We start from the raw sequence: 27,550 nt of genomic DNA on the forward strand, positions 1-27,550 counted from the left end.
GCCAGTCAGTAAATGAATCTGTTTTTCATTATGTTATGCCACCTTACGGAGAAGCTTTAAAAAAGTGCGGCTATACTTGTAAACTGAAATACCAACCTCAAGTTACCTTTACTAAAAACAAAAATCGAAAGCGAAAAGTCATACGGTACAATAGGGTATGCCGATTTTTTTTTTTCCATTCAAAAAACGGTAGGGTTACTTTTGGTGAAAAATTTTATGGAGATTCCAAATCTGTAAAAAAAATTTTTTTAAATAATATCTTGCTTGGTGGGTCAGCGTTGTTTTGAACGGAAAAAATACTAAAATGTGACTAAATAATAGGGCAAAACCATAATTTTAAAAAAAAAATTCTAAATTTTTTGATTAACTTAATAATTGTTATGTTGAATATTAAGATAATTGATTACTTAGTTCAAAAAGTCGTAAAAATAAACACAGAAAAGTAGTTTTTGTGAAAGGTATTTTTACAAAAATCAGGCACTTTTTTCATATATGACCAAGAATGTTACGGTAAAGTTTGTTGTTTTTTTTCCTGTATTTATCAAGATTTAAAAGTAAGGGGAGTTCATTTTTGTGCAGAATTTTATAGGGAATATGAATCTGAAAAAATAGATAAAAATAAAACATATCTTGTTGGAGGGAACGCTTAGTTTAGAGCAGCCGTGACGCAGTGGTTAGAGTTCTGGCTCAGACTCCAGAGGTCCTAAGTTCGACGCCAGCTCTAGCTCAACAAGCTAGATTGGTGCGGAAGGAGGCGTAAACTTCTTGTTAAATGCTCTCCCGCGGTGCTCTGTGATAAGATTGTAAAGACTTCTGGGAGCACCTAAAATAACTACAAAATAAAAAATAAAAAAAAGTTTGCAAAAAAATGAATAAAATATGAATGATTAAAGAGAAAAAATTATATATCAAAAAAAAAATTTTTTTTTACTATTTGATAAACTCAATATAAACTAATATAAATGTTAAACTTTATGAAAATATTATATTTTGTTAAAGAGTCCAAATAAAACAAACACAAAATGGGAGCTTTTGTGAAAATTGCTTTTAGAAAAATTAGTCAATTTTTTCATATTTTAGACAGTGAATGTTATCGTAGGGTGCGCTATCTTTTCTAAAACTAATAAGAAGTCAAACACTTTTGTTATAACAAACAGTATATTATATACTAATACGTTTTATAATATACATTATATAATACTGATATCTTTATTAAAATTTAGATATAATTAACAATTTACAGTTTATAAACTTTATTTAAAATTTTTGAGTCAAACTAAGTTATATTTGGCATTGTTTGTGCTCATGATATCCCTACTGATTTCATGTGCTCTTACATATCCTACTCGATTCTCATGAGAATATGTTTTTTCACAAGCCTCTGTAACCTGTATTAAACATTAAAAACAATTTAGTCATTAAAAAATTCGTTATTATATTCTTGTAATTGTATAAAAAATAAGCCTGCTGATCGCAACGTTCGATGGAATTGACATGGCCAATCTGGAACAACCATAGGCTTGTAAAAATATTTTTTGACTTCATGGGTTGTGAGGCTTGTGATAAGTAGTGGTTTAAATAATGAATCTTTCCACTCAATTAGATTGGTCAATTTATCAGCATCAGTATTTATGCATGGGGTTTTGCGAATTCTTACTAAAACTCTCCGAATTGAGTATTATCATCTCCTTCTTCTCGAGCACCTTTTGCACTTTTAACTTTCATTCCTCTTTATCTTTGGAACACAAAAGAGTCTGAATATTGCATTTACTAAATACAAACCATGCAGATCTTTTTACAGTTTTCATTCTATTGCAACAACCTCCTTTAATGATATTTTGGTTGTTTTAATTCGAGTAAAATATGCCGAGGTCCAACTAACCAGAAATGCTTTATCTTTATATGAAACCAGCAAGGAAAATACACACCAACTATAAATTCAATATTTAAAAGTAGATTTCTGAGGCTTTTTTCTGCTCGAAAATGAATTGGAACTCACAATCTACAAAAACGGTTGGCTGCAGTGAGCCATCTGGAGTAAGAAACGAACCTATATCAAGGTTCATTAAATTTTCAGGTAACACTCCAGATCTTATTGCTGTTAAAATTATGTATTCGTAAGCCTGATCAGCCGAAAGATCATTTCGGTGAACCACTCCCGAAAGATCAACTTTAGGTGAACCACTCATCACAATGAGTGGTTCACCTAAAGTTACTTGCTTGCATTAGAGGAACCTTGGCATATTTTATTCCGATTGAACTCCTTTTGCAAAAACTTATAAAAAAATTTTAAATAAAGTTTATAAACTGTAAATTGTTAATTATATCTAAATTTTAATAAAGATAACAGTATTATATAATGTATATTATAAAATGTATTAGTATAATATACTGTTTGTTATAACAAAAGTGTTTGACTTCTTATTAGTTGTAGAAAAGACAGCGCACCCTGCGATAACATTCACTAAATTATGAAAAAATCGAATAATTTTTCTAAAAGCAATCTTCACAAAAGCCCCCATTTTGTCTTTTTTTTATTTGGACTTTTTAACAAAATATGATATTTTCATAAAGTTTAACATCAGGGTTTATATTGTTTATATTGAGTTTAACAAATATCTAAAAAAAAATTTTTTTTTGATATATTATTTTTTCTCTTTAATTATTCATATTTTAGACATCATAAGTTGAAAACTAAGCGTTCACCCCAACAAGACATGTTTTATTTTATTTATTTTTTCAGATTCAAATTCCCTATAAAATTCCGCACAAAAATGAACTCCCCTTACTTTTAAAGCGTCATAAAAACAACAAACTTTACCGTAAAGATTCTTTGTCTAAAATATGAAAAAAGTGCCTGATTTTTGTAAAAATACCCTTCACAAAAACTCCTTTTCTAAGTTTATTTTTACGACTTTTTGAACCAAATAATCAATTATCTTAAAATTCAACATAACAATTATTGAGTTAATCAAAAAATTAAAAAAAAAATTTTTAATTATAGTTTTGCCCTGTAAGTTAGTCACATTTTAGTCTTTTTTCCATTCAAAAAAATGCTGACATACCTAGCAAGACATTATTTTTTAATTTTTTTTTTGCAGATTCGGAATCTCCATAAAATTCTACACCATTGGCAACCAGTGGCGGATTTACCATATGCGAGGCCATAGGCAAGTTTTCTATTATATTAGTTGAGTTTTTAATTCTTGTGTTCTATTGTGTTTTGGATATTTATTAGAACGTAACGAAGCAAAAAACGCACATAGGTTTTAAATGTACATTAAGTAAAATCCTTTTTTAACAATATCGACTCTTTCTCGTTCATTAAACGAAATAGGCCATAACGCCGGGTCGTCAAAAACAATAACCACATTAGTTATGTCTTGTTGTGCTTCATGCAATTGAGGATTCGAAGCTAAAACAAAATCATTAGAAGCTAACGAAGACTCTTGAGACAAATTCATTTAAAAATCTTTTTCATGGGTGTCCGGTAATAGGAGAGCAGAAACTTCAGAATTTGAAACATCAAAAGATAAAGACGCTAAAGATGTTTCAGACTGGTCTGATAAAATATCTACCAATTTTTCTGAAACATCTTGCGAAGTACTAGCACCTGCATCAAAAGTTGTGTTAGTACCTGATGATATATTAAAAAAACTTGTCACTGGTTTAATTTTCTTTAACATATCTGTATGTTTTTTCTTATTTCTTTTTTTTTCGGCACCCGAAGCCCATTTTCTTCCAGTGTCTCGATCACGATGAGGATTCATAGTTAAATAACGATGAATATAAATTTAAACTTTTTCTAAAGTTTGATATTTATTTATAAATATATAATATAATTTATATAATATTTATATAAAAGCGAATAATCAGAAGAATAGCCAAGGAAAGAGCAGAAGTCGTCAATATAAAATGTATAATCAGAAGAATAACCAGGAGAAAAGCAAAAATCGTCAATATTAAAATCGCATAAATTACTAAGAACACCAAAAAAGAACGTCTGAACTATAAGAATTATAATTTAGAAGTGAAATGGAAAACAAATAATCTCTATTTTTACATCATTCATTACTTACATTATACCAAAATATTGTAACTCGCACACAATCATAACACAACATTTTTTATACCAACAACAATCATACTATAGCTATAGCAATATAACAAACTATGACAAATGAGAAACTAAAAACAAAATTGTTGTCAGGAAAAATAAAAAGATCGTTAATGAAGACATTAAAGTGCTCACAAAAACAAAAATGGCATAGCGACGTCAAACAAATAAAATACTACAGAAACCACAAATCTTTTGAATATAAAACCAAAAACGTACCAGGATTTTGTATATTAAAATGTACATAAAGAACTCAACTCATAAAATGCATAAAGACTCAAAGTCAGAAGGAAGGAACAAGCGTCCTCATGAAAACATTAATGTAAAATAATAAAAATAGTATGTAAATGTGATAAATTAGTAAAAGAAAAATCAGTCTTTGTTGTAAGTTCTGTAACATCGAGTCTAATCAAAAGCCAGCGTAAGGAGTGAATATAAAAGCCACAACAATAATAAGGGAAGTGCCAGTCGTAAATCAAAAAACCCAAGATGGCTTTAACAGCAATGCAAGGAGAGTCTCCAACTTTAGACTTCACCAACTCACCAAGGATATTCCAAAGGGGGGGGGGTAGCCCCGCTTATGGGACTATTGTCAATAACTGTTAGCAAATGTAGCCATACTTCATCGAATCCACAATGGATAAAACACCTATACATGGAATAAACACTGATCTATGGCTCAAAGAGAAACCGCTACAACAAATACCCGGAACCAGCATAAAATCCCATCACTGCTCAGATTATGTCTTGTGCAACAGTAAAAATGTAAAGACAATATTATATAAAATAAATAAACAAACAAACAAAAAGTCATTCAGTTAGGAGGATGGAAAAACAGAAAAAGCCTTTGAGACGTGTAGGTGTATATGGGCAAAGATATATTTTTCACAGTCATTGTCAATTTATATGAGACTAGAAACCGCATACTCTTTCATATGGTTGCCAGGCATTATGTATAACGCAAAAAAAAATTGCTACATACATAATAATAGATGTATATGTAAAGTTGAATATTTTATAAAAATACTGTACGCATACATTATATTGAATTTTAATAAATGAGTTTCGTTGTTTATATTTATTGTACTTAGAAAATTTTTTTATATTACTTGTACTAAGAAAAAAAAAAGCGAGGCCACCTGAGCGCGAGGCCACCGGCAAATGCCTGCTTTGCCTGTGCTTAAAACCGCCGCTGTTGGCAACCTTGCTTTTTTTTAAATTGAAAAAAAAAATAAAAGTCGACACAACCTAATGTTACAACTTTCCATTTAGTCAGAATAAGGAAACAAAAATAGGCAGCCATTTACTTGCATTAATTGACCCACACTTTTCAGTAAACCATAAATTTCACAAAATATTTAACAGAAATTCAATCAAAGTTAGTATAGCTGTATGCAAAACGTTAAGTCTTTAATTAGTTCACATAACCACAAGATTTTACACAGTGATACAAATTTGAATGCAAGAACTTGCAACTGCATTGCAAAGACTGCTAGCCCATTTAACAATCAGTGTTTATTAAGTAATATTGTTTATCAGACTACTGTGATTGATGAAAATCCTAATCCTAAAAAAAAAGGAAAAGTATATTTCGGTATCAGCGAGACACCATTCAAACTTAGATACGCAAATCATTTAAAATCTTTTAATGTTGTGAAATACAGAAATGATACCGAGCTTTCTAAGGAGATTTAGAGTTTAAAAGAAAAAAACATAAAGCACATAATAAAGTAGAAAATTATAAAACGCTGTAAACCTATTAAAACAACATCCAAATTTGTAACCTCTGCCTTCATGAGAAATTTATAATTTTATATCACCAAGAAAACAACCTGCTCAATAAAAAAGACGAAATATTATCTGTGTCGACATTCCAACCAAGTTCTACTGTCCTCTTTTGATACCGGAGACTAAATAGTTACATCTTTATTACGTTGAAGACGTTCTACCGTAATTTTTAATTCATTTGTAGAAGAGTTTGTTTTTAAACGGTTTTTTCTAACAGTATTTTATGTCGTCAATAGCGGATGATTGCCGTGTATGGCAAGAAACTTTAAGTACTATTAATAATGTTGTTTTTCATTTAAACAAAATTTATATATATATATATATATATATATATATATATATATATATATATATATATATATATATATATATATATATATATATATATACATACATACATACAATATAAACTAAAAATTAATCATATATTTAAACCAATTTTTGGCAAGAATGCCAAAATCAGTAATTCAGCTGGAAGAACCTCGCGATTTCTCAGCATTATGTCTATTATGTCGGTAGTACAAACGAAAAGCTATTTGTACTAACAAAAATCTAAAATCAACTTTAAAATAGTGTTAAATAAGGTGAAAAAAAATACTTGTTACGTGCGTTGCTAAGGTAAAAAACGGTAGCTATGTGCGTAGCTAGGCGACTTAAAATAACAAACATCTAAATAAATGAAATTTTGACCAAATTCAAAATCCAATTGGAAGAAATAAATATTACCAACAGTTAATAAATAAATTTGAGTTAAGTGAAATGTATTTTTGAAAATTTTTTTTTTTTAATAACTTACACTTTTTAATGGGGTTGTGCCCCCTTCAGGTACTCTAAGAATTCATTACGGTCTTGTCGCAGATGTTCACGGAGGAGCATTATTTTAAAATTATATACATGTCACAAATATGGCCCGAGCTGGCATTGAATCTTTGACCTCTCTTCGTAATGACTTAGTAACTTATTAATGACTTACTTAATTGGTAATGACATACTTATTATACATTGTTATTATTATTTGTTAATATTGTATCTTATGTTTTGTTAATATATTTACTCATTCAGTCGCAGACAACCAGATTTGCCCCCTTTTTTTTTTTTGTTTAAGCCAAACATCTCAAGTTTTTTTGTTTTTTTTGGGTTTGCTACAAAACTTTTTTCTGGTTTAATTAAGCAAAAGTGGTTTACTCTTTTTGGAAATGTTTAGTTTTACTTTAAAAATTTTATTTGGTTTGTTTTATAAAACCTTGTTTAGCAAGGTTTTATAGAACGAGATTTTATAAAAAAACGGCCATGACGCAATGGTTAGAGCACTTCCTTTAGAAGCAAGAGATTCAGAGTTTGATGTGAGCTCTGGGAAATTTAGCCCCATTTTTAAGGATGGAGGAGTAAACTTTCTAGTTAAATGCTCTTTCGCGGTGCTCCGTGACAAGACTGTCTTCTTGGGGCACCTAAAACTGAAATTCAAAAAAAAAAAATAGTTTAACAATAATTTTTAATTTCAATTTAAAATAAGCTTTATTCCATTAAAAAAATGAACTTTAATGGAAAGATATAAAATCAAGGAAAATAGTTTAAAAGTAAAAAAAGAACAAAAATGAGATTAAAAAAAAACAATGAGAGTGAAAGTTTCTTTTTCAATTTCTTTAACATTTAAAAAAAAAACCAATCGAATATAAAACAAATCGAATAAAAATATAAATCCAATAAAAATTGAATATAAAAATATAAATCCAATAAACGAATCGAATAAAAATATTAATCCAAATGAAAAATTTCTACTTAAAATTTAGTATAAGCATTTTTTCCGTTCACTTTTTTAAATTTTTATGTCTCCAATTATAGTTTTTTTTCCAAGTTTAACTTTATCTATTTTCAAAGCTACTCTTTCTTCACAATATGGACACAAAAAGTTAGGAAATTAAAAACCAGTATGGCAAAAAAAATTCATTATCCATGAATCAATGATTGAAAATGAATATAGCAAAAACTTCATTATCTCTGAGCCAATAATTGAAAGCCAGTACAGAAAAAACTTCATCCTTAAACAACCTGTTTTTGTTTATTACAAAATCAATCCCCCTTTTCCCAAATGCTTCAAAATTTTCAAAATTTAGAAACTTTAATTCGATTCTGATACATAACATGATAATGAGTTTTTAAACTCGTTAAACTAATTGAATTGGTGAGAAGAAGAACAGTACTTGTCCATTTTTTGTTATTTGCACTTTTTTCATAATTTCATTCAACTTATGTCGATCTCTCTATGTACAACCAAAAATAATACTAGTCCATCTTTCTTTCATAACTTTTTGCCATAAAGTAGATTTATAACTGTTTAACTTATCGATAACTGTTTAAAACTTAAATATTGATTATCTCGAAATGAAAATATTGGCTAGTACTATTCTTCTTTTTCACCGATTCAATTGTTTTTGTTAAAAAACACAGGATCAATTTTAGGAGAGATAGACATCAATCTAACTTAAACTTTTCAAATTGCGTATCTATTCGCTGTCTTTAACACTTCTACCCCCCCCCACCTTTTTACTTACCACCAAGGGTACCACCCTTCCCCGATGCCTCGATGTTATTTTATTCTCTTTAATGTATTTGAGCCAACGCCTGAAATAGAATTTTTAAAAAGCAACAAACAACATTAAACAATTATGTTATAGATTCTATAGTTAAAAAAATGCCAAATTTTTTATGTTTAAACAAAATGGTTCCTTATTGTTTTTCACAGAAAAGTTACAACCCTCCATAAACACAAACGTCATTTTTTGTGCCTTTTTAAATTAAAATAATTTCCTCTTTATTTTATTTTATTGTATGAAAGATGTTTACTTATAAAAACACGTCATAACAATGTGTCAAACAAAAACTGGTCATAATCGCTGCTCATTGATTAGCATATCAGTTAATTAATTTTTTATTATTGTTCTCTCTATTTTTCTGGCAAAGTTATTTTATCTATTAGGAAAATAACTTTTTCATTCAAAAAATGGAAAATGGAATCAAATTAAAACTCAAGCTCAGGTTTGTACAAACTTTGCATTAGAAAACTAAAAGCAAAGCATAACAAAAAAGAGTAGCTAGGAAATGCTTCAGAGTTTTCTTCCGAATATTTAAATTATACTATATAAAAATTTGCTTTTCATAGACTTTTATACCGTACCGTTATATACTAAAAGACATGGTCCCAGCGGATGTGCCAAAAGTTTTAGGTTTTTTGGGCAATACTTAGGCAAGATATGTTCATGGATGGCTAGACTAGTAATAATATTTACGACTGGATATTAGGATCGAGTTTTTTTTAATGATAAATATATTTTGAAATAGCCAGTTGAGCTGATTGATTTACTATTTTTATTGGTTTAATATAAGTTTCTCTGCCCAGAAAACTGCAAATAAAAAAAAAAATAAAAAAAAAATAAAAAAATGAGCTGTAAAATGCTTTAGAACAGTTTAGAAATGATGTAAAATAATTTCGAAAAACTTACCAAATATATCATCTACTTGATTGTTTTTATTGCAGCCATTTTTAAACTTACCAAATATATCATCTACTTGATTGTTTTTATTGCAACCATTTTTAAACTTCCCCAAAGCATTTGACAGCTAATTATTTTATTTATTTTTCCATTTATTTGTTTTTTTATTTTTTTTTACAATTTTTTCTCTCAATCCTATATTCCAAAACACGAACATTGTTAAACGATTTCCAACAAAATGTAGAATTTAAACTAAAATGAAGATTTAAGTTGTTTAACACATTTTAACAAAAATGAATTTGCAATTAAGTTAAATCAGAAACGACTGAAGCAATGTTATTTAGAACATAAATGATGTTCGTAACAAGTATATTGTTGTTCGAACATGTTGTTCAAAACAAGCAAACATTTTAATAAAAAAATGCAAATATAGTTGTTATATTTAAAAAACTTTATAACTGTAACTTAAGTATTAGAGATTTTGAACTGATTGAAAACAGAGATGAACATGAAGTTGTATTGTACATGAATAGATGAAGTTGTATTGTGCATGAATAAGAATGTAAAAACAAGTATGAAGAATTATTGTATTGTAGGGTAATGAAGGTCTAGTTAAGCGTAGAGGCAAATTGAGAAAAAAGATATTTCAAAAAGTATGCAACGCATGACAAAACATTTAATGGACAACTTTAAAATTATGACTCGGAACTTTAAAATTAATGATTATTCAAATCTATATTTATATTAAATTTTAACGAGCATAGATTTTAGATTAAAGATCATCTTACCTTTAAAAGAATAAAAATGAAGCGCAAAGTTAATAACTGTTTTCATTCAATTATTGATAAACATTATCGCCTGACACATAATCGCATTTATCATTCAAATCATGTTTGAAATCATAAAGAGATTTTCAGAAAAAACTTTTATCTGAGTGCAATTTCTGTAACTCGTAACCAAGCGAGTTACAATGTCGATAACACTTGTTTTTTAAAAGAAAAAAAAAACAAAGTATGCCTACTTTGTCAGAAACTATATGACAAAAGATGTTCACGACATTAAAATAATTGGACAAAATTTCTCAGAATTTTCACAGAAAATACAGATGATTGCAATTGGATATGGAACAACCTTCTTACCAACCTTTTCCCAAAGCCCTATTGAATAAAATTGCCTTTATGATAAAAAGTATGGTTATGAAAAAGGTATTGAAAATGGACAGAGAAAAAAAGCAACAAAATTAAATAATTAAAAAGACTAGTTAAAAAAAAAAAAGATTTCAATATTCGATTTATTTTCAGTTTACATGCAACGTTTTATAAAAAACTCTGCACTTATCGAACCGTTGAGTTTTAAGGACTTTTGTTTAACGTAGTTGAAATTTGGTCTAAACGAAGAAAGCATTATAACGAAAGCGGTTTTGGACAAATTTTTCCTAAGTTTTACTTTATAATTTTTGTTGAAAAACAAACTTTTGTTGAAAAACAAACTTTTGTTTTCAGAATTTAACGTTAAGAAATGTTAATACTTTTTGTTTAGTTTAAACTAATGCTTATCGTACAACAAAAATGTTTGTTGTAAAACAAACGTTTTTCTTACTTCTTGTTTATAACTGTTTGGCGTGTTATACGACCCGTGAAAAGCGTGTTTAACATTTATTTTTTATTAATATAAAGTTGAGCAAACATTGCTTGCTTTAAGTTTAATCAGATTCCACTTATGTCCGTTATAATTAAAACGGCGTTAGGAAAAGTTTTTTTTCGCTCGATAAAAAGATCTTAAATGTTATCACATATTAATGATTTATTTTTAGTTTTATAAATTAAGACATCGTATTAATTCGAGGCGTTTTTGACTATTTAAAAACGTATAGGCTACGTAGTTTGATGGTGATTCGTATTTCCGAAGTAGCAAGAGTTCTAGGGTTACAAGTTAGAATTAAAAATAAGAAGTTGTTTTGGAGATGAGAATATAATTTTGGTTAAATTCCAAGGTCATTAAACAGACGCAATACCTTATCTTTTTACGGAAAAAAGATTCTTCCTGTTTGCGGTTGGCTACGTGTAACTTTATCATATGTTAAAAGAACGGCAAGCTCATGACAAAAGCATGAGATTACAAACTATAGTTATCTCATAACTAATATGGTCAATATAACATGTAATGGCGATTTTTTAAAAAGAGCCTGGAATGTTTGTGATAATAAAGCAAAAACCTGAGCGAATGATACTTTTTAGAATTAGAGACACCAGTTGTTGTTGTTTTTGATGACAATATAATTAATGACTAATAGGTATAAAGATTAAAGATTTAGACATAAAACTGTCATATGCGTTATATCATCTTTTCAATAGACTAAATATTTTATTTAATTGGAAAATGGATTTATTGTATAACTACACTAATTTGAAACCAGTATTTCATCACCAATGCACTCATTGAAAGCAGTATCTCATCACTAATGCATTCATTGAAATAAATTTTTTTATCACCAATGCACTCATTAAAAGCAGTATTTCATCACTAATGCATTCGTTAAAAAATCCTGATTAAAAACAAAATTTTCAAAGAAAATGTTAATAAGACGGCTTCAGACTGTCACGAAGATAGTGAAGAAGTTGAGATTCAAAGTGGATATTAAACTTGTAGTCTCGGAGTCTTCTTTAATTTTGACTAACTTAGGCTCAAGTGCTTAAAATCTGTTTAAAATGACCTAAAACTGGAGCAAGCGCTTTATCGCCAGTTTGCTATCTTTCAAATAAATATATTACGTTCGTATAACAAAAGAATACTACTGTGTGAAAAGAACATTGTATTTTGATTCGTAGAGCTGACCTATCATAAAACATGGAAGTGACACAATCAAGTTGTACAATTTTTGAAAATTGTACAACATATAAATCAATTATTCCAAGTCCAACAAAGTTTCCAAAAGAGAAAATTGAAGCAGAAATGCGGGAATAATTTAGTATGGATATAAATAATTGTCAGGGACAGCACCATGTTACCCTAATTGTCATCCTAAAGGTCAAACAGGTGCATGAGGCTTAATCAAAATTCTAGTGAACAAACATACTAAACTAAATTTCACATGTTATCATTTTCATAATTTAATGTTAAATAAAACGGTAAACTTTATTTTAAGTGCGCCTAAAAACTGTTCAAAGAAAGGCAATTTACAATTATTGCATATATTTAGAAAATTTAGTTTAGTATATATAGATATCATTTAAGATTTATCGAAGAATTTACGCAGAACTGTTAAAAATTATTAATAGAAATTGTTAGTTCTAATTTTTGAATTCCAACTACATTTCTAAAATAAAAAAATAAATTACATAATTATTTTTAATTTGCATAACCTTGGGCATAATTAAAATCATTTCTGCTTGTCTTAAGGTGTGCAGCAAGGATCCATTTTATCGCCACATTTGCAAAATATTTACACTGAAAGTATATAAAATCAAATTGTTTTAGGTTACAAAATTGGAACAACAGTAAGTGGCATATACTCTGGCATTATTGTTTATGCAAACAGTATAATACTTCAAAGTCCTTTCTGGACTACAAGAATTAGTTAACAAAAAGTTCAAGCAAAATGCCAACCCTTTCATATCGAACTGAAAAAAAAAGCACTGAATAAAAAACACTGAAAAAACCGAGTTCATTATCTCAAGTAAAAGTTTGATTACAAAAACCACAATTCAAATTAACGGTTCTTCCCTACATCTCTCTTCATAATCCATATTCTTTTGAAGGATCGCCATTACGTATTATATTGACCATATTAGCAGGGCCGTCCCGAAGAGGTCTTCTATGGGGGGTGTATGTATTTTTTGCCAACTAGAAATACCAAAAAAAAAAAAAAGGTCCTCAATATATGCAACTTGCCAACTATAGTTGGCAAGTTACAAATATAATTCCCCTTCGAGACGGCCCTGCATATTAGTTATCTTTTTTTTTTAAATAACTATGTTTTAGATTGTAATCTCATGTTTTTGTTATGAGTTTGCCGTTCTTTTAACGTATGACAAAGTTACACGTAACCAACCGATCCTTCCTGCCGTAAAAGATAACATAGTGGCAACTTTAAACCAGTCTTTATATTCATAAAAGAATAAAGAACCATGCTTAATATTCAAATCTATATTTAGTATTCTAAAAAAAAAAATCTATATATTTTTTTTCATTTTAGGTGCCCCAAGAAATCCTTACGGTCTTATCACAGAACACTGCGGAAGAGCACTTGAAAGGAAGTTCACGTCTCTTTCCTTACCGGTGTCATAAAACTTGCATAGAGGTGGCGTCGAACCACGGGTCTCTTAGATTAATTAGACTTCAGACTTTTTATAAACTATTGTATCGTTATTATATATGTATATATATACATATATATATATAAATTTATACATATATGTATATATATATATATATATATATATATATATATATATATATATACATAAATATATTGTATAAAATATTGTATTACCTATTGTATTGTATTATATGTATATATATACATATATATAAATACTGTATAAAATATTGTATTATATATATATATATATATATATATATATATATATATATATATATATATATATATATATATATATGAAGACCTATATATATATATATATATATATATATATATATATATATATATATATATATATATATATATATATATATATATATATATATATATATATAAATAAAGACATTTATTAATGATCAACAAATACTTTCTCAATACTTTTTAAATGTGACAACGCCGGTTTTTCCACTGAGGTCTTCATATATATATATATATATATATATATATATATATATATATATATATATATATATATATATATATATATATATATATATATATATATATATATATATATATATATATATATATATTTATATATATATATATATATATATATATATATATATATATATATATATATATATATATTTATATATACAGTGGCGGCGTTAGGGCCTGGTTGGGCGATGGCCCAGGGCGCCGAATATAAAGGGGCGAAACTAATTAGTTATTTTACCCTTTGCCTTTTTTTTGAATGGGGTTAAATTGAGCTAGGGGTGCCGTAGAAATCTCTCCCAGGGCGCTTGTAGTGCTAAAACCGGCATTGTATATATATATATATATATATATATATATATATATATATATATATATATATATATATATATATCGTATAAAATATTGTATAAGCTATTAGTTTTATACACTTTCTTTTTTTACTTGTAATTTGAGTGATGAATAGAATTAATAAATAAAACAGGAAATTTGAAGACATGAATACATTTCCTCTTTAGCAACAAGCTCTTTAGTTTTTTAGGGCCAAATATTATCGGCAAGCTTTTATGATAAATTGTTTCAAAAGGAAGAAGAAAGTTTAAGCTTTTAAATAGTGTAAACTGAGCGAAATTTTAAAACTAAAATTAAAAAAACGTTTTTAAATATAAAACTTCTCGAACTCTAGAGTTCAAAGTTCAAAGAAAGCAAGATTTTCAAAGATCTATCCTTAAAGATACATTTTATCTTTAAGGATAGGTCTTTGTAATTTTATCTGTTATGCTGGCTTAAACTACTACATTATTTCACTTTTGTTAAAACTTCTTAAAAATGCAATTGGTTTTATTTATATATTGGGTTGTCCGATAAGTTCTTGCCGTTTTTTTAAATTAAAAAATTTGCGATCAAAATGAAATTTTTTGGTATAATGTTTTGTGTTATTCGAAAGAGAATTTTTCGCTCTACAAGAAAGTCTATTTGGTTTTTTTGTTTTGATTCATTTTTGTTAATTTTCAGAGCATTTAAATGGAGTGTCAAGTCGACAAAAACGACCATTTTTGACACCACCTTCTTTTTGCGTTTAACCGAAGTGCCAAAGCCACGGAAGCTGCTAGAGAGATTTGTGCCGTATACGGAGAGGGTGCCATAGCTGAAAGAACTGCTCGATATTGGTTTGCGAAATTCAAAAGTGGCTTTTTCGACCTCAAGGATGCATCTCGTTCCGGGCGACCAAGTGAGTTTGATGAAGAGCGTTTGAATCAACTTCTGCACGAAGACGCGCGTCAAACAACCAGAAAATTGGCAGAGCGTATAGAATCCAATAAATCAACAGTAGCAAAACATCTCCACTCAATGGGAAAGATTGAAAAACTTGGAGCTTGGGTGCCGCACGTATTGAGCGAAAACAATAAAAATCAACGATCCACCATTGTTGCCAGTTTACTTGCTCGTCATCCCTCAACTCATGGACATAAGCAAAGATTTCTTTATCGCATTGTTACTGGTGACGAAAAATAGTGTCTCTACATCAACATGAAGCAGCGCAAAGAATGGCTTAGCCCGAAAAAACAAGCGACCCTGCGAGCGAAGCAAGCTTTTCATCCACGGAAGACAATGTTGTGTGTATGGTGGGACTGGGAAGACATTATCTACTGGGAATTTCTTGATCGCAACCAAACAGTCAATGCGGAACTTTATGTTCTACAGATGCAACGACTAAACAATGCCATCCAGCAAAAACAACCTGATAGGCAATATGGCGTTCTTCTGCAACACGACAAAGCCCGTCCCCACATTGCCATTATGACCAAGGAGGCGATTCAAACGCTTGGTTGGAAAGTGCTGCCACATCCTCCATACTCTCCAGACTTAGCGCCATCGGATTTCCACCTCCTCCGATCTCTTTCAAACGCTTTGCGAGGCGTTTCCTTAAATAATGACGTCGAATTACGGGCGTGGTCTACCAAAGAGGAATCGAAAAACTCGTTGAACGTTGGGAGCAAGTCGTAACAAACAACGGAGAATACATTACTGATTAAATTGTTGTTATTCTATGTTAAAAAATAAAGTTATATCAAATTTAGAAAAACGGCAAGAACTTATCGAACAACCCTATATATATTAATATCGGACAACCCAATATATTAATTTATTGTCAGAAAAATATTGAAATATTGTTCAAAATTCAAAACAAAAGAAAGTACTTTTGTGTGGTGTTTTTATCTATTTATTGATTTTTCTTTTTTTCTTTTCTCTGTTTAACATAAAACAAGATTTGCGTTTTTATTTTGGCAATATAACGTTTAAATATAAATAAAAAAATTTGCAAGTATACAGTTACTCAAAAAGGGGATGCCAAAGAAAATAGGAGCAACGTCGAGTCGTCACAATCTTTTCATAGAGCCCCTTTATAAAAACTTAACAAATATGTTTTATGGTTAAAAAATTTATTGTAAGAGATAAATAAATAAAATAAAAAAATAGTAACTAAAAAGTTATCGTTAAAATCCAGTGAAACAAAAATAAAGAAAAATTTTCTAAAATATTATCAGATTTTAAAAATTTCTTTTTTTTTGTTTAAAACCTAAACGAACTTTACAATATATTTGTATTCTTTTTGCCGTTCAATATTTTAGGTCCTTACTGCTATACAATATTCTGAGAGTTCGTTACATTTTTGCGTACTTGCCCATGATATATATTGAATATAAAAAAACCCAACGTTTTTCTTTCTTAAACATTTTTCTATTACCCTCAATGAAAGTTGTCATATATTTATTGAACTCTAAATATTAAATTTTTTTTGGTATGTTTTGGTATTTGATTTCACATCCAATAAATTTATTAACAAAAAACATAAATTATTTGCAAACAAAATATGAAATCACAAAAAAAAAAATGTATTATATGATAAATAAATGTAGAACTAATTTATCATCTTTTTTATAAAGAAATAAAAAATTAAGTTTCTACTTTTATTATCTCTCATAAAGAAAAGTTAAAAGTTAAGTTTTTACTTTCAATGAGTTTTAATTAGATTTATATTATTTTTGTTGCGCGACATTAGTTTTCCGAATTTAAAGTTAAAGCTAATGTTAATACTTTCTGTTTAGCCAAAACAAATGTTTGTCGTACAACAAAAATGTTTGTTGTAAAACAAATGTTTGTCGAACGTCTTGTTTATGGCTGTATGTCGTGTTATACGACCCGTGAAAAAGCATGTTTAATATTTTTTTATCTTATAAATTTGAATGAACATTGTTGTCTTTAAATTTAATCAGTCTCCACTTAAGAATTTTAATTTTAAACGCCAATAACAAACGTGGGATATCAGGACGCTTAAACGCATTTTGAATCTTACAAACAGTACACATGAATAAAAACTACATCATACCCTATAGTTGGTGAGTTCCATATGGCAACAAACGGTTTTCCATCGAAGGAATACGTTTCACACCGACAAAACGTTCCTGATTTTCCGCTAACAGGTGTTACAATCCAGAACAACCATATAAAAAGTATCATGGTAGTTGGTAAGCATACATCTGCGTTCGTTTGATTTCACAACAATGTTGGATTATTTCATTGTTTCATTTCGTTGGCTTTGTTTGCTTTGCTAAATAGTTGTTTTATACAGTAATCTGTAAGTATAAAAAATTCTTCACCGCAACCGCGTGTGGTACAATTGTTAGCAAACTAGATCCAGTCTTTTGTGCAGTGTTTAGCAGCATCCTCCAGGGAATTTGCTCATTTACCGCTTTCTCATGTTGCGTCGAACAAACTCACTCAAGCTTATCATTTAAAACTCTTAATGTAAACAGCTGGGGGCGAAACCTTTTTTTTAATAAGCCATAAAGTTTAAAAGCCATAAAGTTTTCTCATTAAAAATAAATTTTAGTTTGATAATTACTTTGCTACTAATTAAATGCAAGAAAATGACAACTAAAAATGTTTCCTAGGAACTCTTTTATTTGCTGTCTTTTCTATAATTAACAAATTTCGTTTTTATTTAAAAACAATACAAGTAGTTAAGTTAAATAAATAATTTAATTTTTTTTTTTAACCTTACTTATATACAATAAATAAATTTTTATATTCAAACGGTTTTCAAAAATTTTCTAATAAGACTAAATAAAAATAATATTAAGTAAAAACTGTACTCACACGTATGGAATTTTGTTGTCGCAAAAAAAATTTTTATTCAGTTTATAAACTTTTAAATTAGCGCACGAGTGTAAAGCAATGTAAATAACGCAATGAAAGACTTGCAAAGTATAGTAAGATAACTTGTATAGTACTTGCCATGTATCATGGAACCATTTTCTATACAACAACGTTTATTAGAAATGGATCTTAGTAAATATAACATAAAGTGTCCCAATTTTCAATGGAATTCACAATGCAACACAAGGTTTCGATACAACCATAAGACCGTGATTTTTATTCTATTTTTGATTCAATCACGTGAGTTTTGTTCATCTCATTAAAACTTTTGTAATAATAGTTTCATTCGAACAACTCTTTTGTAAAAACTCGTTTGTTTCGTCTTATTCGAGCAAACTTTTTGCAATTACACAGTCAATGATGTCAAACAAACAATTACCTAATAAAAAAGGAAACTTACAAATTCAAATAATTTAATTATATTTAAAAACTTTAACATATAAGTTATATTTAGCAGAACACAAATAAATAATACTAATAAAATAATAAATAGTTTTATTTTTTATGTTTTAGAGTAAAATGAAATGAATAAATAAATTGAAAAAATGAAACAAATAAAAATTTTAATTAATTTTAAAATTTTTAAGTTCAGAAAAAAAAATTGTAGAATTTGAAAAACCAAACCGTCTCGATTTGAAGAAAATATGTTTAAACTTACTCACAAAAAATTTCAGCACCATTAAACCAATCTTTCCTTGCCCTCAAAGCAAATGTTTGGAAAAAAAAAGAACCCAAAAATGGCCAAAAACAGATTACTTGAAGTGTCTTCAGGGCAAGGCTAGCATAAAAACTTATAATAAACTTTTTTTTCAGGGTTTAGATAAATATCTGTATTTTTGATTAAAAAAATATAGTTTGCAAATGTATATATTCAAAATAAGAATAGAATTACTCATTTTATGTACGTTTATTATTTGTAATATTTTAATCAGAATAAAATAAAATACTCCTAAAGTTATGACTACAATATATTATTTATTATTTGTCTTCAAAAACCACACTTTGCATTTTTTTTACTTTTTTGCAAAATTTAGAGATTTAATGCGAAAAATGTTCCTTATGTGCAGTATCAATGATGTTCTGAAAAAATCATACATGCGCTAAAGTACCTTACATCATTAGTAAATACGCGGTTATCAAGTGGACTTTAAAAACAAATCATTAACAGTTAAGAAATAAATAGGTTTTTTCAAAGTTACCAATAATAATGATTTTGTAACATATGCGGTTTTGCATATCACAATTCAATATTACTTATCAAACCAAAAAAAAATATTTTAAATATTTAAAAAGTTTTTGTAAGTTTCTTCTATATTTTATCTTTTTTTTTGTTCGTGTTTTCTTTCTTCGCTAAGGAGGAAAGACTATCAGATCATCTTTTTTTGGTAAGCCTTTTTTTTTATAAAATTACAACTAGTGGAGCTTTTCCAGGAAATCCTGAAAGTAGAGCGAACTCTGTCAACTGATATCAATCTGTTCTGTTTTTCCTTTTCGTTGCTGTAACGATGGACATATTGCTACATCATGCCGACGGCTCTTTCCGAATGGTCATTGAGAACAATAAGGCTATTGGCATAATTTTTAAAAATTTTAAACAAAGACTGTGTATGCCAGTATTGCGGTGGAAGTGAAAGCCAGTCTTTTATTCTTTCTTCAGTTAAACCACTAAAACTAAACATAAGGTAAGAAAACTTATCTACCAAAGGGGCTAAGGTTGGTGGATCTTTCTCAGTACTACCATTTTTTTCTATCTCTTTTCTGATGTCTTTCTTTTTTTTGATATCTAAGTTGGGGGCCTTCGGCACATTACTCAATTCTAAATACCACTTGGCATAAAAACAGACCACAAACTCCAGATAAGCTTGATTTCTTTTTTAAGATTTAAGTTATTTTTTGAACAAAGTCAAGTTGAGAAAACAAAAGCTGCATTTTCAGATAGTAAATTGCTTTACAAAGAAATCGGGCATGATGGATAGCTCCAGTTTTCCTAATTTTATAAACAGAAGGTAATAGATAAGTCACAACTAATTCAACCAGCTTCCTTCTGTCTTCACGTTTATCTTCTCCTGCTATCCTCTTTCTTTCTATATATGCTTTGCAAAAGTTCATAGAATCTTCAGCAGCCTTTTCAATTATACTACCACACACCTCCTTCCAGTTAAACTTGCACAGATCACTTGGGGCATAACTAAAATTAGGATGTTCAAATAGGCTCCTAAATTTTTGAAACAATAAGTTTTCTGGTCCTGTAGTTAACTCATTTGTTGCATGTTTCCAAAAATGCACCATTCTTAATTCTGTTATGTGATGCCTACATGCTAATTTTAAAAGATATCCTACTTTTGATTCAAGTTTATATTCCTTTAGTAGGTTCATAATACTTATATATTGATCCTCACCAGAAGAGGAAGTTAAAAGACAAACACCTAGTAGCGTCTTACCCTCAATGTTCATGTCTTAGGTGCGCCTTACCCTCAATGTTCACAAGAACTGCCACTCTATCAATCTTGAACTTTTTTTCTGCATTAATTCATAAAGAGTTTTTCCATCAAACTGTATAAAGCAACATTCCCGGTATACACATCTATTGGAATTCCTGCAGTTACTGTACAGTTAGATTGTGATGGTTCTTTCTGATAATAGTTACTAGGCTCAAAATCAGAATCATAATATGAATCAGAACTTAAATCAGAGTTGAGTTAAATTTCATAATTAGATTTTGTTGATCGCACATCCTTCCTTCTATATTTCTTTCAGTTGTCTCTGCTGTCTACAAGCATAAAATAATATTAACTATAACAAAATGTTTTATAAGAAAAATATCACTTAATACTTTTAATTTTTAAGTTTTACCTTTCTACTAAATTTCTTATCCTCTGTCCCAAGAATAAACTTTCTTTCTTCTTCCTGATCTTCAAAAAAGCCTGACTCGCAACGGAGTGCTGGTACATTGACTATCTTTTAGCCTGACTTGCAATGGAGTGCTGTTACATCGACTGAGGGTTGGTTGGGGCAGGCAGTCTATCAAGTAACAAAAAAAAAAATTCCGGTCTTGCATTTTAATTTTTACTTTTTGTCAACAAAATACGGAAAAACTTTCTGATAACCAGTTAGGGATTATATATATATACTTTTTTTTAAAAAAAAAACTTTGTTAATTGAAAAAAACAAAAAAATGTTTCATTTTACCCTTATAATTGAGGAGAATGAAATATGCAAGTCAATATGTAATTAAAATTACACTAAATATGCAATTAATAATAATAAGTAAAAACCATAACAATTACAAAACGAAGGGTTTATTTTTTTTGTAATGATGTTGTGAGGTTCTGGAGATTGAATTGTCACTTGTGCGGCATGTTTTGGTGCAATAAAACCCTTAAAGGTGCTTTTTAAATAATGCTTTGATGTGCGTGTTTGATAAAGCTTAGCCTCACTCAGATTTAGATGATGGTGTTTCAAACGTACTAGCAATTAATATTATCAACTGATCAATTTTATTGATGTTGAGTGGAAACAAACTTGTACTTTGAAATCTAGTGATTCTTTGAGTGCATGTAAAATTTTCACCAGAGCTGAAAAGCTTTGCTTTGAGTTGTTTTAATAAATTGCTGAACTTTATCTCTTCTTTATATCTTTGTTAAATTTTTTTGTTAAATTTATCTTTGTTAAAAATGTTGAAGTAAATTGTGCTAAACTCTTTTGGGATAACAATAAACACCAACATATAGTGACTGCAGAATGTGTGTTAAATAAGCTGTTAAGCAAATTAACAAAATTTATTTTTTGAAGCAAATAAGCACTGATAGGTTCATAGTGTGTCCATCTATGACTGAAATAATATCTATAACAAAATTAAATTTAAATAAAATTAGTTTAAATTTAAATATTAAATTTAAACTAATTTTTTTTTATTAAAGCTAAATTTTCTAATGGCAGAAACGCACATGCCAGTGAGCCACTGCACAAATTGCTTAACTTTCATACATTTGAATGGAGATATTGCGCATACAGCATCGTCTAGACCACTTAAGTACCAACCTTTATACAGTTGTTTTTTTGAATTTAATGGTTTTTTATGTTAGTTTAATAATTTAAAATTAATTATAATCAACTCAATGGTCGCATGTGTGTATATATATACGCACACATATATATTTATAATGTGTATATATATATATATATATATATATATATATATATATATATATATATATATATATATATATATATATATATATATAATATATATATATAATATATATATATAAACATATATACATAAATTTTGAGCTATAGTTATAAAGCTTATAAAAAAGAGCTGAGAATTCAAGCAAAATTAACAACAATAAAATTAATATAAAAACCATTTCACCCTAAAGTCACTTAATATGAGTTACATTAATAATAATAAAAATAATAATAATATTATTAACAATAGTTTTTAAAGCTCAACATATATGGTATAATAATCAATATTATGAAAAAACTCCCTAAATTTTTCCCTGGTAAAAAATCTGGATCAACTTTTTCCTAGAACCCTCTATTACGTAAATTATATAAAAATATAAAACAGTTAGCAAAATTACGAATTGACTTTTATTTTATAATTAAATTTTTAACAACATTAATAATGAAAAAAATTTGGTTTCTAATATTTAGTGGAGCTGGAAATAGTTACTCAAGTTAAACTTTACAATGAAAAATATGAAAATCTGTCAAAAAAAAAGTAACATAGACAAAGAAAACCAACAGATGTATCTTATTAACATATATATCTTACTTAAAAATGAATATGATTGATTTATTGTTTCAGTAACTTTCCAGTAACTCTGAGTTTTTAGGAAAAACAATTTTGTTAGTATTTATTTGCAAGTAAATATTTAAAAAGATTTTTCCAACATAAACTGTTAAGATAATCAATAAATGGAAAATAGCTTCATTTATTGTATGCAAATTTTGATAATCTGAATCAGTTATTTCTGCTACTAGCTAATCAACCAGAACAATGTGCAGCAATTTGTTTTCTATAAAACAAGAACAAAGTGTTTTCTATAAAAGGGCTGAGAAAACTTTGCTGTGTTGCAATTTGCTATTTTATTAGATCTTTTTTAAAAAAAATTAGATCTTTTTAAATTTAAAAATTAGTGTAAATATATATAATCTATACTAAAGTCGGTTCTGTAATAAGTTGATGGAGGTAGAGTTTTAAAATAATATTTGGGATACAAACTGGTTTCTATGCCTGAAATATTTAAACAGTCTTTGTTCCACTTTATGATTGAGAGTTGAAATCACCAGTAACAAATAGACCATAGAATCTTTATCTATCAGTAAGAGATTTGGAAATAAAATTTGATAATTTTATTGAAAGCTCACTTTCAGTTGATGGTCAATAAATGATGGTCACAACATAAAAATTCTTGATTTTCAAGCATAAGTTGCTCTGATTGTTTAATTCATTTCAATTCACTTCATGTTTGTAAGAAAGTTTTATCAACATAGTTCTTCAACCTTCTTTCTTAATTTATAATATCAGTTTTTAACTTAATTTTTTAACTTTACATACTAAAAAGTTTAAGTTTTAATACTTAAATTTTTACTATTTTAATCGTTAACAAACATGAAACAATGTCAGCATGTTAACGAGAAATGTAAATACAAACAAGATGAAGAAAACCAAATTTCAAATAAAAATGTAGATGTGTTAACCACATGACATGACTTCGACCTTTGCTTTTATTATTGATTTTATTTTTATTGTAAACCATTGTTTTAGATAATATTGTTCAGTTTTGAAAAATGTTAAAAAAAAGATGTGTGTTAAAGTTAATAACAATCAATGACAGAATTCTTTTTGGTCTTTAAATACATATATAATTATTATTAATAGGTCATTTAATGTCATAGGAATTCATATATATAAAAATTATATGCATATGTTATATATTACATATATTATAAAAATTAATATATAATATAATAATATCATATATTAGTTTTATTATTGTGTTATGCTTAGTTTAAACTTAGGGAAAGAGATAATATATAATAAAGATAAATATCAATCGACAGTTCTGAATAATTAAATGAATGATTAAATCTGAACAATTGAATGATTGAAAATGATTAAATGAAAAGACATTTTGAACTGTTTGAGGTTTTTCCATTTTATAAGCTTTATTGTTTTATAAATTATAATAAATAATAATTTTGCTAAAACTTTTAATACATAAATTATTTGGTAAATAATAATGAATAATAAATAAGTGGGAGTATTATCATGTTATAAATACATGATGCCTCATAGGTATTCAGATATTTTTGAATGCTTGTTAGCAGTCTTAAATGAATGCATACTTTTTGTAAAACATCAAATTTGGATTTTTTGATCATTTGAAACTTGATGGAAGGACAACACAAACAACATAAATTTGATAGAAGGATAACACATACAATATAAATGAAAGAATGACAAGAACAACCGATAACAAAAGTTAAAAGACTTTTATCAATTTTCTTTTCTTTTGATACGCATAATTTATTTTTGGAACAGTATTTTGTAATTATGGTCAAAATGGTAGTCTAGTAAATTTATTGATGCTTTGCAGTAGTAGTAGTAAGTTTACTTTGCAGTAGTATAAGTAAGTTTACTTTTTAAGTCTTTTACTATTATTATCACACTTATTACGCCTCCATATAGATGTTTTGCTTTGTGTGAAGTAATCACGAATAGTTTTTATTGTTTATACAATTAGATAATTAAAAACCACATTTCAATTTCTTGTCACTAAACTACAACTTTTCTTTCAACCAGTTATTTTTAGAGTTTCACGTTTAAAGTCATTTTTTTAACTTGAGCACATTTTTATATAGTAAGCGTTTTAAGAATTAGTGACAAAAAAAAGCTATAAGAAACTGCAGGGAATAAAACAGCAACACTTGAAGAAAGGAAACGAATACTATACGAAATTGAAAATCTAAATAAAATAAACTAATAAAATAAATAAAAATTAAAAAAAGAAAATTTTGTCAAAAAACTAATTACCAAAATGTATTACTGTTGTTGTTTTTTTTAAAAGGATGTTTGTTATTTTCCACTACCAAAAATACAAGTCAAGGAAAAAGGCAGATAAGAATATAAAGAAAATAAAAACATTTTTTTATATTTAATTTATTCCTGACTTTTGTCAGTCAGTATATTAAGAAAACACCTTATTGTTTGCGTTAGAAATATGAACAACTTTTAAAATTTGTTTTTTTATCAATGCACAGGAAAGTGAGAAAACTAATTGCTAATTATTTGTCAAATTATTTATTTTTTTATTTTTTAACACGCTTTTCTAGTAAAAAAAATAAAGTCATAAATACTAATACTTAAAAATAAAATATTTGGTTGTTTTCACAACCCATTGAAATAGTCTGCACTTTTGTTGGATTCTCCAAATTGCGCATTTAAACCCGATATTTTATTTCCTGATGAACTATTGTTATTGTTATTGCTCCAAAAGCTTGTGGGTTAGTGCTTTGTAATTTATTGAACTTTTTTAATGAAACTTTTAGGAACCTATTTAAAACTTTTTTTTAAGTTTTTAACTACATTTGTTATGTTCATTAACTCAAGTATTTCGTATTAACGTTGGAAGTTGGGCAATATAAAGGAAACGATTTCAGACAGGCATCAAATGCGGTAAATACACTTATAAAAGAAACCATGTAATTCTTTTATTTAAATTTTTCCGTCATTACAAAATTTATCAATCAAATAATATATTTTAAAACAAATAGCAAACAAATAAATTTGTTTTCTTATTATAAGCGTAAACAAATGAATATTAAAAAAAAAAAAATTAACAAAATTTCTCATATTTTTAATATACATTGCAAATTAGTTTCTTTATTATACAGGCTGATAAAAATCATGAATAAATTGCATATCGAAACTTTAAATTGTTGCTAAATTGTTATAAAATATAATTTTTTTTCTTTCTCAACTTGTATCAAATTCAATAGCTAAAAAATAAATAACACCCTAATAAAAAGAATACAAAAATTGTATAAAAATTTTACAGAAATTTTTTTTTTTAAATTTCTTTTTATTAAATTATTAAATTTTTCTAGTTTATTTAACTAAAACTTAGTTAAATAAACTAGAAAAATTTAAGGCTCGGATTTTATATTAAACTCTAATTGCATATTTTGTAGTCAACTACGTTTAGATAAAACAAAAAGTTTATTATTTAATATTTGTTACTTGTATGTAGACTAACATGTAAATATAAATATTATACAATTTTAAAATAAACAGCAAAAAAATAATAATAATAATTGCTAATTTACAAAAAAATAATAATAATTAATTACAACAAAAAATTAATAATAATTTTTTAATTTGCTTCTAAAAATTCTTCACTTACATAAGTTTAAAAAAAAATTCAACTATTTTAATTATTTTCTTAAGAAACAGAAAGTTACCTTTAATATAATCGTTGTCAACAAGGTTCACAAGATAAAAGTCATTGTAAATACTTTGTATAATTTTTGCAGAAAATGATTCTGGTTCGTATAATGACTGCCATTTTTCAATCCACAAAGAAAATGCTTCATCCTATGATATTTTAAATTTATTTAATAAATTATATATATAACTAAAAAAATATTAAACTATATAAAACTCAAGGCATTTTATCAATTTTATCAACAAATTGATTTATTGAGTTGATAAAATTTTAAATATAAATTCAGAAAAATTAAAGTTAAAATTTACCTTCCAAAAATTAAAACTTATTGGATCAACAACAGTAGGCTGTATTATTTCTTTTCCAGGAAAAACACCCCATGTGACTGCAATGGGAGAGTACCTGTCTGCATTTGTTTTATCATAACAACCCTAAGCAAATTTTTTTTGCTGTTTAGTAATATATTAAAATTTTTTGTCATTAAATTTAAAAAAAAAGGAAAAATTTTAATATAAAATAAATGTTTACTCAACTTACTGCTTTATAACAATAAATAAGAAAATAGCTTAAAACATTTTTAACTTTTAATTTTTCATCAAGTTTCATTGAAGTAAAATAATTAATTGGTATTACTATTACTAATAATAGAAACAAC

The 27,550-nt window shown here is 27.4% G+C and overlaps 2 protein-coding genes across 4 annotated transcripts in view; both read right to left on the minus strand.

Annotated features, from left to right (window-relative positions):
* The window catches only part of LOC100204026 (uncharacterized), an 82,318-nt gene extending 64,353 nt beyond the window's left edge, over positions 1–17,965 (minus strand). For 2 of the 3 annotated variants that reach the window (XM_065800503.1, XM_065800501.1), the window contains exon 1: positions 17,607–17,910. In XM_065800503.1, the coding sequence (XP_065656575.1) occupies positions 17,607–17,737 (131 nt within the window). In that variant the 5' untranslated portion in view covers positions 17,738–17,910. Of the gene's footprint in view, positions 1–17,606 lie in introns of all 3 variants that reach the window. The other variant, XM_065800500.1, reaches the window with a different exon arrangement.
* Positions 17,966–18,163: 198 nt separating this feature from the next.
* LOC100207609 (methylenetetrahydrofolate reductase (NADPH)) overlaps positions 18,164–27,550 on the minus strand; it is a 39,508-nt gene continuing 30,121 nt past the window's right edge. The window contains exons 7-9 of the mRNA XM_065800505.1: positions 27,204–27,326; positions 26,912–27,044; positions 18,164–18,815 (exon numbers count right to left, since the gene is read on the minus strand). Coding sequence (XP_065656577.1) covers positions 18,760–18,815; positions 26,912–27,044; positions 27,204–27,326 — 312 coding nt within the window. The 3' untranslated portion in view covers positions 18,164–18,759. The remainder of the gene's footprint in view (positions 18,816–26,911; positions 27,045–27,203; positions 27,327–27,550) is intronic.

The sequence above is a fragment of the Hydra vulgaris genome, chromosome 06, assembly GCF_038396675.1.
Source record: "Hydra vulgaris chromosome 06, alternate assembly HydraT2T_AEP".
Classification (NCBI taxonomy): domain Eukaryota; kingdom Metazoa; phylum Cnidaria; class Hydrozoa; order Anthoathecata; family Hydridae; genus Hydra; species Hydra vulgaris.